The following is a 14509-nucleotide window of genomic DNA, read 5'->3' as shown; positions in this document are numbered from 1 at the left end:
ACACTGGAGCTATAGCCAACAGTAAGGAACCTCGGAGCCACAAGAGAAGTAAGCACATAGAAAGAAAGTATCATATTATCAGAGAATATGTGGCAAGAGGGGATGTACTGGTGGAGAAAGTGGATACGCAGGATAACTTGGCTGATCCATTCACCAAAGTCTTGGCAGTAACTTCATTCGAAAAGCACCGTCAGAATTTAGGATTAATTGAAATGTACTGATTTGTTTTATATTAGTGCAAGTGGGAGTTTGTTGGGTTTTATGCCTTAAATAAAAATCTGTTTCAATGTAATCCAGATTATTCTATATATATCAATAAAGTGACAGAAGTATTTTTTCATTCACTTGTGTAAGTTTTGGTTCACTTAATCAATTGCTTGTCTATTTGATTTATAAATTCATCCAAACCCTTTTCACATACTTGAACATGTTTATTGTGTTGTCAACACAATGGAAAATAAACATGACTATGTGAATAAAGTATTCCTAGATTTATCAGAACACTGGGTTTCACTGATATGACAATCTACAACAGAGTTTACTTACATTTGGAGAAATGTTATGTTCTTTCCAGAACATAGGTTAAAGTAAAGCTCAGGTTGGATGCATGGAGTATGCATTGGAATGGACCGATATTGAACTTTGAATTAGATTTTGAAACTTACCGTAAACATCTATTCAATTCAATATCATAAGTTGATCCTAGATCACATGATCTAAATCCTGATATGGTTAGGCTTAATTTCAAGAGTGTTATTCGTGTTCTTTGATTTGTTAGTTAAGCCTAAAACTTTAGTCTGGGCAATACATACATTTTGGGAACACGGTAGTGCGATTGAGTGGGAGCGCTAACATAAATATGGAATCTATAGCTTCTATCTGGCGAATAATAAGCAAAGGGTGATTTCCTTCGAGCTTAACCAAACGAGATAAATGATTGAGTACTCATTTCACTTAGTTGAAATATCATTTATACAGGGTTAAGTGTTTTAAGGATAAAATACATTGTAGGGTGTTACGGTAATTTAAGTCCCTTTACAGTGTAGATCATCCATATAGAGGATCATTGATCACATTAGGATTATAACAATGGATAACTAATAATGTGTCTATATGGTGGAACATATAGAGCATTCTATATACTAAGAGTGCAATTCTGAGTTCTATGTGTGGATTCAACGAAGAATTAATAAGTCAGTGAATTTAAGTGGTAAATTCTAGATCTGCTTATTGGAAGCTCGGATATATAGACCCATGGTCCCCTCACTAGTTGAGATGATATTACTTGTAGGACTCATTTAATTGATTTTAATTAATCAATTAAAAATTCTCAAGATAGACTTGTCAGTTTGAGAATTTAGCACTTATTAAGGGCAAAACAGTAAATAGAGATATTGAAGGGCATATTTATTAATTAGGAAACTTTAATTAGTTTCATTATTAATAAAATAAATGATAATATATTATTTGATAATTATTTTTAATTATTAAATAATTAGATTTATCATTAATATGGTTGAATAATAGAATTGACAATTTTTCACAAAAAGGGAAACTATCAAGTGTAGGAAAAGGAAAGTTGGAAAAGAGGCAAGCCTTGTTTCCACATTGCCTTGGCCGGCCCTTTACCTTCCTTTTCCCTTTGATTTTCTCAGTTCAAAATGTCAATCATAGCCCTTGGTGGTCTTCTATAAATAGAAGGCAAAGGCTTCAGAGTTTCACACATCTGTACAACTGAAAAGCTTTTCACAGCATTATTCTGAAAGAATTTTCTCTCAGAAAATTCTCTCTGAGCCGCCACCCTCTCTCTCTCTCTCTCTCTCTCTCTCTCTCTCTCTCTCTATTTCTTCACTGTTTCGAAATGTATGAGTGCTAGAGTAGTGCCCACACACATCAAGTAATACCTCAATCATAGTGAGGAAGGCTGTGTAGATTTCAGAGATAACAAAGAAGGACTTTCGGGCTCAGATCTTGATTATACTCTGCTACCGAAAGGAATCAAGGGTTAGAGATCTGAGTGGGAGGAGACATATATATTCCGCTGCAATCACTGTAAGATTTCTGATACTCTTATGTGTTTAATTTCATATCGTTTTAGAAGTTCATATTTAGGTTGTTAAATCAACATACTTGTGAGTAGATCTAAGTTCCTGGTAAAATAATTTCCAACAGTCGAAACCCTACCCGAGGGCCGTCCAAACCCTATTGATGCGGGTAAACCTGTTGCCATTTTATCCGGGACTATTGTTAGGCACACTTTTGATAAAGTTCCACCCAAGCGTAGGATGCTGACGCGGAATAAATAGACTGTTAGGAAGTCTTCATTAAATGACCTGGACATTGCTCGCCTAGCCAGTCTGCCTAGGGCAGAACAGGCCCGTCCTGCTACTGAAGAGGAGGACACTGCCGGGGATAGCAAAATCCTAGATGTGGAGGACTAGGGCGAGGTCTGTCCTGCCACTCCTCCTGATGCTCAAGGAGATGAGGAAGAGAGAGTAGCCTGGGTGCTACCATTTGGTGGCTACAATGATAAAGGAGAGCCATGTTGTTGCAGAATACATCGAGGCTATTCCTTTGAGGAGGCAAAGTTCATCAGCAGATTGATGGATTTCCCCACCATCCGTGGTGACCATGATGAAGTTGATTAATCTATTCGATTGTGTTCTCTTTGGGGATGTTGAATTCTTCCTTCCCTCCCCAAGCCAACTAGCCACTGACCCTGGAGATGGTTATTGTGCTTGGTCGGGAGCTGACACCAAACAGGGTGCAATGCTACCTCTCCTCCCATAGTTTAAGAAAATAGCCAACTACAACCACATAAGTTCGACCAAGTTCACCTCCAAGGGCCTTAAGTATTTGTTCGCCCTGATCATACTCTACGCCTCACAAGGATGGGGTGAGCTGTCTCCCCTTGATACCAATTGTCTTTTTTATCTAAAGTCAAGCCCCAAGCAGAATAGGTCAGGGTACTTCTATTTCTCTCAGATCGAGAAGTCATGTGTAAACCCCAAGTTCTTATCTAACCTATCTTTTTCATATTTTGATTGATTTTATCTTGATTTAAGCTTAAATATAAAAAACAAAATCAAAGATTCAACACCAGAATTTTACAAACTTCACCTGCCCTAGAAACTCATTCTAGGCGGCTAATGCTTGGGTTCCCCGAACCAGGGTAATAACTTTCACTATATTCAAAGATGTATCTTACAAAAACCAACAATATTGTAAACAATACAATCTTTTACAAAATACAGTGAATCTATACCCATACCAACCAAGACCCTTGATTGGAGACATAAGATCCCCTTGTGTGAATGATGAGCTCTCTTCAACACTTTTCTTCAATTTGAACTCCCTTCAAATCTGGTGATGAAGATGATACTGAAATCCCTTCCGTCTGAACTCAACATCTTCAAGCTTTGATCTGCAACTTTGGATTAATACCTCCAAGCTCAAAGATCACCTGCCATGGAACATAAAGAAGAAACAAGAAGAAAGAAACGTAATCCCTAATCTTCGATCAAAAAGGTTCCTCAACATAATACCCAGAAGTTGTATTTATACCCAGCAAAACCAAGAAACCCAAAATAGATAGTTGTTACCATCTGAACAATTAAAACCCAAAATATCTTTCGCTGACATGGACTAACACTAACAGTACGAACTCCAGACAAAACACTACGAATCCCAAACGCAACTAGACATAATTTATCACTACAAAAAATACTGGTTCTTACAATCTCCCCCTTGACAAATTATGGTCAATGACAACAATACCAGTGCAAAACAAAGCAACCATCAAAATATAACAGAGTCTAAACAAACAGAAAAACAAACACTTTAAACAACCAAACAACAAACGCACCACTTTACACAAAGGATAAGTATTTCTCCCCCTTCATTAAGAATAATCCATGCCAAAAATAATATTGTCCTAAACCAAATGCTCCCCCTAAGAAAATAAGAAGTTTATCAAAGAGCTCCCCCTGAATGGTGACAGAAAATGCAACATAAACTCCTCATTGTAAAGAAATTCCAAAGAATCTATTACAACATCAAAGAAGAAAGTCAAACCATCTCACAACATGACCCAAAACATATGGATATTAAATATAAACAAATGAGAGATTGACCAAGCAAAACAATCAAATCACCACGATATTACGAATGATGCTTCAAATGAGATTTATTTTTTTTTTTTAATTAAAAATATGCCAAATGATATATCTCAAGAATTAACATGTTCAACTTGTAAGGAGGAAATACAATGAGTGGCCTAATCAATTAACAAGTGAGCAATGATCATTTCAGCAAAGAACCAATTCATTCAACTTCACAATGAGCCATACTTAATAAAAAGATGAGACAACTTCTTTCAATCCACATATTCACACACACTAGAGAAAGGCAATAAACAAAGAATTTTTAACAAGATTTTGAACCACGATTTTTCTTCGGTGTGTGCTAGTGACCTCATGTGAGAACATTGACTCACTCTCACAATTTATTTATTAAGCTGCCTATTTTTTTTGCTGCCTTTTCTATCTTTAGACACTCCAGCTCTTTCTTTTGCAACCAGCTACAACTTTCACTCTCCCTCAGAGATGTATTTTAATCAGAAATACTAATATAGAAGGAGCATACTACTTATTAGTAAATGGACTAAAGAGAGTTCTTCCCATTGCATCTAAAAGAGGTAGCCTTTTTAGCTGGGAAAAATAAAGGCTCTAAAGATCCTGAAAAATTCACCTATTTAGAGTTTCCTCGATAGAATTGGAGAACCTGTAGATGGGACATGAAGTGCCCCATAGAAAAAAATGATAGCAATTAAGGCTTAGCTGAACAAACTGAGAAAGATAATGATCATATACCACAACGAATTAATCAGATAGTTTACATCAAAAAAAACTTTCCCAAGTTGCACACATTAATACAAGAATTCAAGGCTTTAGTAAACAAAAATCCAAGAGAGCATCAAGAATAATATGTGATTATCCAATATATTTTTACTCAACCAATTCTTAAAAAAATGATATCTATTATCTAATTATTTTGAGTCAACATGCATTTTAAGGAATGTTTGTGGAACTTTCATTATCACACATGATGACACATAAACAAGCAATGAGGAACATTAGACAACTGTTGTGAAAATTATATACGCAAGTATACGCAGTCAAACAAGTAATAAAGTGATAAGTAAGATCGTCTCCACAGGGATTGCAAACAAAGGTTGATGTAAAACCAACTAATTACAACTTAAAGTAAGAGGAAATAACATGGAAATGGTTGAGTAATGATCCAAAATTAAAAATGACATGAATTAAACTTGCTAAAATTAATACTAATGCTGCTAGAAAAATTGCTTGCAAGATAAAAAATGTAATATGGTAAAAATGGCTTGAATAGCTAATTCCTTCTAGTCAGGTTTTTTCCCAGCTGTTATAGCATCAATTCAGCATTACTCCAGCATTCTGCACAGAGATAACAAAAATTCCTCTAGGCTTGTGAGAATTTTCCAACACTCACAAATTTAATTCTACCACTTAGCTCAATATATTCTTATATCAAAGCAGCAAGCAGAACACTACTTAACCATTACTTTTGTAAGTTATGCAAGGTAAATGAAATATTCCTATTCCACTTACAAAGAAAAGCCTAAATCTAGGTTTTCACTTGCTCCATTCAAGTTGAACTACTAGATTTAGCCCTTCCGGTAGAAGATCTAGCTTAGCAAATTTCTATTCATGGCAAAGGAACAACAATCAAATATAATGAAACTCACTTGAATGAACAAAGGCAAAAAAAATGCTAAAGTAAGCTTAAAAATTAATCATACCCAACTTAGAAGTTCACAGCCATTCAAGCCTCAAAAGTCTAGCTCATAGTCAAGTAAGAAACTAAAATCCAAGCTGAAAAATACTCATCCATGGCTGTTGCCCAAGTTTACAATCTCAAATAGTTTTTACTACTAAGTACAAACAACAATAAAGAAAGTAGAAAAGAAAACTATTAAAGAAGGGTAAAAGAAAAATCAAACACTAAAGCTTGGTCCCCTCTCCTTTCTTCTCAATTGTACTTCTGTTGTAGTTAATTCTCCAAAAATGTTGCAGCAGCTTACATATTGGATAATCAAGATGATGATGGTGTACTTCCCCTTTTGCTCTTATTTTAGGTGTTGGGTTTTTAGGGTACAAACTTCATACCCCAAAATAGAAGCCCAAACTTTTCCACTTTGGCCCACTAGGTTTAGTCCTTTTTCTCCCACAACAGCCAGCTAGAATGTTTTGAGTGACTGGGCCGAATTTACTGAGGTAGATTAGTAAAACTCGTGTTTCCACGTCACTGCCAGGATGCTGAATTTGCTCCAGCATTGCTTCAGCAATCTGCCTCAATTTCAGCTTATGTTCCACTCTTCCTTGCTTCTTAATCTTTTTCCTGTCACTTTAATTCTTCCTTTTTCAACAACAAACAAGCACAATTAATTGAAAAAACACACCAAGCAATATCAATATTTACAAGACTTAAAAGTTAGCTTACTAAATAGAAAATAACACTAACACTAACTAAAATTAAGCAAACAAACACATTTTCACTACTCTTCTCACAATACCTTTAGTTTAAAAGCATAAAAAATAACTCTATACCGTAGAGTTATCAACAACATATCATGTGTATACCGTATTTCTTTTGAAACAAGAGAGTACGATGTGCAACATGATCAAAACCAGCAAACACTAGGACAAAAACATCATCCTTTCTTTGTTTAAACCCAAGATTCAACAATATAAGGTTTAGAAGACCATACCATAGCACTAATAATAGTGAATGAACTCTTGAAAGACAAGGTGATGATTTAACACTCTTATTTCTTTTGGTTAAAACTTTTGGAGTAGTAGTAAAATCCCCAATATCTGATTTATCTAGTGTTGCACTATTACATAGGACAACATTGTCCAACAAATAACTACCATCACTAGATCTCTTCCCTGTTAAGACTGAGCACCCATAAGATGAAACTAAACAATGAGTTTTAGAAAAACTAATAGTGTAATCTGCATCACAAAGTTGACTAATGCTTATCAGGTTTGCCTTGAGCCCTTTCACATACAGTACTTCAGTAAGAGGTGCAACTCTACTCATCACCAAGTCTCCTTTCCCAATAATCTGGCCCTTGTTTCCATCACCAAAAGTGACAACTCCCTCCTTTTCTTCTTTGTAATTGACTAACAATTTCTTTTTGCCAGTCATGTGTCGAGAGCAACCAATATCCAAGTACCACTGTCCTTCCTGAAATACAGACAATGAAACTTGAGCCACCAACCCAACATTCGATTCACGATCAGACCTCAATCTCCACTCACTTTGAGATCCTTCCCTCGAGTTTTATTGGGTTTTTGAAAACTCTTAGGTCGATTGATCATAGCTTTCAAGTAGTTCTGTAGCTTATAGCATCTGGGTGAAATATGACCCCTCCTGTTACAGAAGTGACACACTAGGATGAATCTTTCTATCTGAGATATATTCTCCAGGGCAATTCTTCTTCCTTCTAACTTCACCTTGGTAGGTCAAGATGGAACCTGGAATTTTCCAGTGGGGTCTGAGGACTCAGGTGTCGAGGGAAGTGATGATTGCTTGTCAGCCTTTTTGTCCAGGTTGATCACTGGTGTAGTGGACTCTTCTACCCCCAAGTTATCTCCTTGCTTATACAACATCTTGTATCCCATAGAGGTTCGATCACCATAAGGTTTTCGAAGTTGAAGAGTTTGAATGATGGCATCGTTCCTGGAGGGATAAACTCTAAAGCCTGTTTAGCTCTTATGAGTTCAGCTGAAAGCTTGTAGATCTCATTGTCGTTCTCATCAAGAAGTTTGTTCAGATTCTTAACAGTGTCCTCCAGCTTGATATTTTCAGACTCTATCTGCTCCTTGGCACTATTCAGAACTCTAATCCGCTTGGTCATATATTCCCACTGAGGAAACATTTCTTCATATGCATTTTGTCTTCCATTACTATCAGCTTCAAAAACACTAAAAACCCCATCAACCTCAGATTCAAAAGAACGATGACTTTGTTCCATGAAAGCCACTACCTGTTTATCCTCATCAGAACTTTTGCTTGCAACAAAATCTTTTTCTTCGTCACTATCGCTCCAGGTGGCAACAAGGGCTTTCTTCTTTTTGAGAGTGTTGGAACACTCGACCTGAATGTGTCAGAACCCATCACATTCTCTACACTGAATGCCCATGCTCTTATTGTCATTGGGTTACTGACCATGCCTAAAGTTCCCAAGAGGATTTCTTTTGGGAACATTTTCCTTACCCTCAGAAAAAATTTCTTGTACTTCTTTTTCAAGAATTTTGTATAGTTCTTGGTCAGCAGATCTACAACTTCATCTGAGAAACTAGCAGACACATCTGGGATAGACTTCTTTTCTTCTTTGTGAATGAACGCAATACTGTTGTCCCTTTTTTCTTTGTTCACATCCTTCTTTTTTTTTTTTTCCTTTTTTCCACCTTGTTAAGGATATTTCATAATTCTACAAGGATCCAATCAGTTCATCAAGATCCAGTTCCTCCACGTTTCTCATTTCTTCAATGGAGGTTACTTTAGACATAAATCTCCTAGGTAGGACTCTAAGAACTTTACAAACTAGCTTTACATTTGAATAAGTCTTTCCCAAAGCATGAGACTCATTTGATATGTCACACAATTTAGCATGGAACTCAGCCACCGTTTCTTCTTCCTCCATTGATAAATCTTCAAACGCTTTTGCCAAAGCACGAAGACGAGATTTCTTTACTGGATCTGTTCCTTCATTTTTAATTCGTAGTTTTTCCCAAGCCTCTTTGGCCATCTCATAGTTCACAATGACCTTCAATTGATTTTTGGACACCGTATTGAACAGAGCATGCATGGCCTTTAAATTAAAATTGGCCCTCTCCATCTCGTCTGGAGTCCACAAGCACATAGGTTTTCATTTGGTGACACCATTATCCATCACCATTGGGCAAGTGCAACCATCTTCTATGGCCATCCAAACTCTTTCATTTACCACCCTTAAGAATGCTCGTATTTTGGTTTTCTAGTATGGGTAATTGGCACCTTCCAGCATTGGGGGTCGTGATGTGGACCCTCCTTCTCTAAACATCTATATTCCTGTACGAACAAGGAAAAACAAAACAAAGATAGAGAGCAGTATACTCCCATAGTCGTGTCTGGAGAGGGGGTTAGTTCCAACTGGGTGTTGCAGAAAGGAAAAAAATGCAGAAAAATTAAGAATTACAGCAACAATGAATTTCAGTACAACAAATCTTGCAAGAACCCTAAGGATCAATATTTTTAACAGAAATAGCTGGCTTTGATACCAATTGTAAACCTCAAGTTCTTGTCTAACCTATCTTTTTCATATTTAGATTAATTTTATCTTGATTTAAGCTTGAATATAAAAAAGAAAATCAAAGATTCAACACTAGAATTTTACAAGCTTCACTTGCCCTAGAAACTCATTCTAGGCGGCTAGTGCTTGGGTTCCCTGAACCAGGGTAATGACTTTCACTATATTCAAATATATATCTTACAAAAACCAATAATATTGTAAACAATACACTCTTTTACAAAATACAGTGAATCTATACCCATACCAACCAAGACCTTTGATTGGAGACACAAGATCCCCTTGTGTGAATGATGAGCTCTCTTCAACACTTTTCTTCAATTTGAACTCCCTTCATATCTAGTGATAAAGATGATACTAAAATCCCTTCAATCGGAACTTAACATCTCAAGCTTTGATCTGCAACTTTGGATTAATACCTCCAAGCTCAAAGATCACCTGCCATGGAACATAAAGAAGAAACAAGAAGAAAGAAACATAATCCCTAATCTTCGATCAAAAAGGTTCCTCAACATAATACCCAGAAGTTGTATTTATACCTAGCAAGACCAAGAAACTCGAAATAGACAGTTGTTACCATCTAAATAATTAAAACCCAAAATATTTTTGATGACGTGGACTAACACTTAAGTATGAACTCCAGACAAAACACTACGAATCCCAAATGCAACTGGACATAATACTGGTTCTTACATCATGGTTGACGGGCACGACAGCCACAAAGGTGACAAAGATAGGAGGCTTTGTTGACGAGTACTATTTTGTTAAAGGGATGGACACCGCCACACTAGCTTTCAGCAAATTTTGTCTTATTACTCCCCCCGTTCATACTGGAACTTAGAAAGAGGGCTTAGAAGATTCTTCAACTTTCTTCTACTGAACAGAACATTTCTCTCTTGGCCACCGAGGCTAATTTTGTCATGTACAAACTGTTTCCATTTAATTTCGTGCCAAAGGTTCCGGCATTAGAAGAGATTGTGTCCGAACAGGAGGCTCTGAGCAAGAAGAAGAAGAAGAAGAGGGAGGCCCCTCCAAAAAGCCAAGTACCTGTTGAGCGATCTATTAGGATTAAAGAAAACCTAGAAAGAGTTTCTAGGCCATCTGCCCCAATGGCTGGAAAGGGAAAGGTCATCCTTGTGGAGCAGGAATAGGAGGAATCCTCAGATGATGATGCACATTCTCTACTTGTTCGGGAAAATTCTCCTGCCTACGTGCAGGATACTTTAACTTCCATTTAAATTCCATTTGCATTTACTTAAATTGTATTCGTTTTTAACCTTCTTATTTTGTTCATATGCAGCTATGTCTAAGTAGGTACTTCAAGCCTTGAAGAAGAGGTCAGGAGATGGCTCTGACCAGATATCTCCAGTTAAATGGCCAAGGGTGGAGGGAGTTCCGCCCAAGGAGAAGAGTTTCACTGAGTCTCCAATAGAGATTTCTGAGGAGGCAGTGTCTGAGGTGGATCTTCCACTAGCTAAGAAGAGCTCAAAGTCTAAAAGTGCCAAGGGGGGAGCACGAACAGATCCGGACCGCCCAAGTCTTCAGGTTCTACTGTTGTGCTGAACCCTGAGACCAGGAAGGGCAAAGAGATGCTCTAATTTTACTAGGATCGGTTACTCTCCGAGGTAAATGAGTAGCTGGTCGGAGGAGATGAGATGTCCGTGGAGCTACTGATGGGCGGGCTCCTAAAGGAGGTAACCCGAGTAAGTACTTTTCCTTTGGTTTTTATCTCATTCTTTTGCCCGTGCAGGTTTTGACCTTTCTTTGTCCAGCTCAACTTGAAGATGGCCTACACTTACTCCTGAGCTAAGTCCATGGCCTTAGGAACCATAACCACCACCAACAACTTGCAGAAGGAGGTGGATGCAACCAAAAAGGAGGCTGAGTACACGAGGGCGAAGCTGGGCGAGGTGAACAAACAACTTTTGGTCGCCAATAAGTGGCACTACTACAAAAAAGAGTATTCCCGACGATTTTAAAAACACTTTTTTTTTGGGAAACCGTCGCTAAAAAAATTAAGTGAGTGTTTAAAACTGTCGGGAAAAATAGGATATTCCTGACGATTTTAAACTGTTGGAAGGTATAGGCGACGATTTTTAAACGTGCCTTATAAACTCCCATGTATTTGTGAAAGGGAATTGCTGTCGATTTAAAACCGTCACCTATAGTATTGCTGACAATTTTAAACCGTTGGCAATTCTCATGCTTCAATTTTACGCGTTTTGAATCTGAAATGTTATTTCCCGCATCTTAAATTTCAATTTTTTACTTTCCGTATCTTAAATTTCATTTCCCTCCTTTTAAGATACAACCCCCCCAAAAAAAAACATATCTCATTTTTCAAAGTCATTTGTAAATTTCATTTAATTTCCTGCCTCTCTCTCCTTTGCGACCACAAGCCACGCCGTCCCTCTCTTCTACTCTTTCTCACTCTGTCCCTTTCCTCTGCTCTCTCGTAGTAGCATAAAGGTATGCACAACATTCTCTTATTCGTTGTTTAAATTTCTATTAGCCATGATTTGGTTTGTTGATATTGATCTGTGTGTGTGTTTTCAAAATAAATCCAAAGCTTGCAATGCGAAAAAAGTTTCAAGGATCGTCAAGTGAAAAGCAATCTGAAACTTGTAAAAGAAAATTTTGACGAGAATGAAGACAGCACAACAACAGTGGAGGAGGATGAAGCTTGTAAGGGTTTTAAAGCGGATGCGATATATGTGAGAAATGGTTTCAAGGAGGATGAAGGCGATAATTTTTTTTGGGGCAATCCACTATAGCGTCGGTTTAAAACCGTCGGCTAAACTATAGGCCACGGTTTAAAACCGTCAGCTATAGTATTGTCGACAGTTTTAAATCGTGGCCTATAGTATCGACTATAGCCGACAGTTTTAAACCGTCGGGAATTCTTTTATAACGACATTTTTCCACTGTCGCCTATTCTACCTAAAATTCGCGACGCTTGTGTAGGCGACAATTGTATAGACTGTCGGGAATTCTTTACCCCACGGTGTACAAATGTTGAGAATTCTGAGTTTTTTAGTAGTGTGGGTTGAGGAACTGGAGAAGGAGATTCAGGATTTGTCGTCCACTACCTAGCTCGAAGTAGACGCCTAGGCTCTGTCGGGAAAGGTTAATGCTTTGAAAGATGATAGGGAAGGTCTCCGGACTCTTCTTGCTATGTTAACCCAAGAAAAGACAAATTTGGAAGAGAGTGTCAAGAGCGTGTAGAAAGAGTGGGAAGTACTCGAGAAAGAGGTCAAAAATTTGGAAACGGCAGCCCTGGAGGTTTGCTATGAATTCTGGAAGGCCAACCTAAATGGAATCTTTGATTACCTCAATAAAAACAAGGAGGCATATCTTAGTTATTATGTGGTCCAGAAAGACAAGGAAGAATCTGAGGCAGTCAACCCCAAAGCGCAGACCGACTAAAACCTTGATGCTCCGGCCTCTGACACCCAAATTGAACTATACAAAGAGCCAGGGACTCTGGCTGTATGAAACCTACTTTTTTCTCTTTTTTTTTTTTCAGTTTGGCCGATGGGCCTTTTTCCAATACAATATGGTCGACCAAGTGGCCTTTAAACTTAGTAAGACTTCATTTTATTTTAAGACAACTAGCTGACCGGGCAGCCTTTAATCCCGAGTTTATATTGTGCTTTGTCATCTTTTAAAATGAATATTTTTGCTTAAGCTTTAAAAATTACACATGCAAACTGTTGTGTTTTTTCAGGCTTATTATTTACCTTTGCTTTGTACGGGTATAGCTGCCCCCAAGTGACCGACCAGACTTATGACTCTTGGTCACTTATATTGCACAAGTTTGGTTTTAGTTTGTTCGACTTTTTGGTTTGAGCAGACCCTTTGTACACATTTTTAACGGTAAATTCATAACTTACTATAAAAATAATTGACACAATTAGAATGATGATAAATATCTTTATTCATTTATTGGTGTGAATGATTTTGTTACCGTAGTAACTTATATTTATTAAATTATGAAAGCTATTAGATGATCTAACCGATCTTTAGCTAATTGAAACATAAAAGAATTGTATTTTTTTAGACTGTACTTTTAGAAATGGCCGTCCAACCTGAGTACCAGTCACTTTATCTAAACCTTTGAATGAGATCCGCTCAGAAGGCCACCTATTTAAGAGTAGATGTTCGAGCATCGTGCACTTGGAGGGGGTCATAAGAGATAAATGGAAGAGCTTTTATTTCAGTGATTATATTAGTTTACTGAAATATCATTTATAGGAAGCTAAGTGTCTTAAGGATAAAATACAGTGAGGGGGTGAAACGGTAAATTTGTCCCTACTCAGTGTAAATCATCTATAGAGGATCTTTGATTATTGGGATTAGAACGATGGTTAAATGCTCATAGCGTATCTATATCGTGGAACATATAGAGTGTTGTATATAATTAAGAGTGCAATTCTAAATTTATAGTGGTGCATGGAGGAATTAATAAGTTAGGAAATTTACTTGGTAAATTCTAAATCTGCTTATTGAAAGCTCGGTTATATAGGCCCATGGTCCCCATACTAGTTGAGAAAATATTGCTTGTAAGACTCAGTTAATTAATTTTAATTAATCAATTATAATTCTCGCATAAATGGGACAACGCCGGATTGTCATCTTGATTGAATAAAAGGTTGCTAGAATGTTTTTTATTTTAGATGAGCTGACTACTCTATTCAATGAATGATATCTTTGACTCTCGCCTATACGGGACACTGTATCGGTTTGTTGGAAACTTTGAAAATTATTTAGGATTGTATGTTTTTGTATTTTCACTTGTCATTCCTGTTAGTTTTTATGCCCTAAATAAAACTCCATTTCAATGTAATCTATTTTATTCAACATCAATAAAGAAACAGAAGTATTTTTTCATTCATTTGTGTATGTTTTGGTTCACTTTATCAATTACTTGTCTATTTGATTTATAAATTCATCTTAAACCCTTTTCACATACTTGATTCTGTTTATTGTTTTGTCATCACATTGGAAAGTAAACATGACTATGTGAATAAAGTTTCCTAGATTTATCAGACACAAGGTTTTACTGATATGATAATCTACAACAAGAGTTTACTTGCATTTGGAGAAATGCTA

At 37.0% G+C, this 14509-nt stretch overlaps 1 protein-coding gene across 1 annotated transcript; it reads right to left on the bottom strand.

Moving 5' to 3' along the window:
* Positions 1–6397: 6397 nt before the first annotated feature.
* Positions 6398–8947, bottom strand: LOC115717742 (uncharacterized). The gene is made up of 5 exons (XM_061116368.1): positions 8544–8947; positions 8323–8458; positions 7742–8203; positions 6681–7290; positions 6398–6456 (listed from the first exon to the last, which is right to left on the bottom strand). The coding sequence occupies exons 1-5, from the start codon at positions 8945–8947 to the stop codon at positions 6398–6400; spliced, it is 1671 nt and encodes a 556-aa protein (XP_060972351.1).
* Between the last annotated feature and the right edge of the window lie 5562 nt (positions 8948–14509).

The sequence above is a fragment of the Cannabis sativa genome, chromosome 5 (assembly GCF_029168945.1).
Source record: "Cannabis sativa cultivar Pink pepper isolate KNU-18-1 chromosome 5, ASM2916894v1, whole genome shotgun sequence".
Taxonomy (NCBI): Eukaryota; Viridiplantae; Streptophyta; class Magnoliopsida; order Rosales; family Cannabaceae; genus Cannabis; species Cannabis sativa.
The sequence above is the reverse complement of the archived record's forward strand: the minus strand, read 5'-3'. Positions and strand labels throughout refer to the sequence as shown.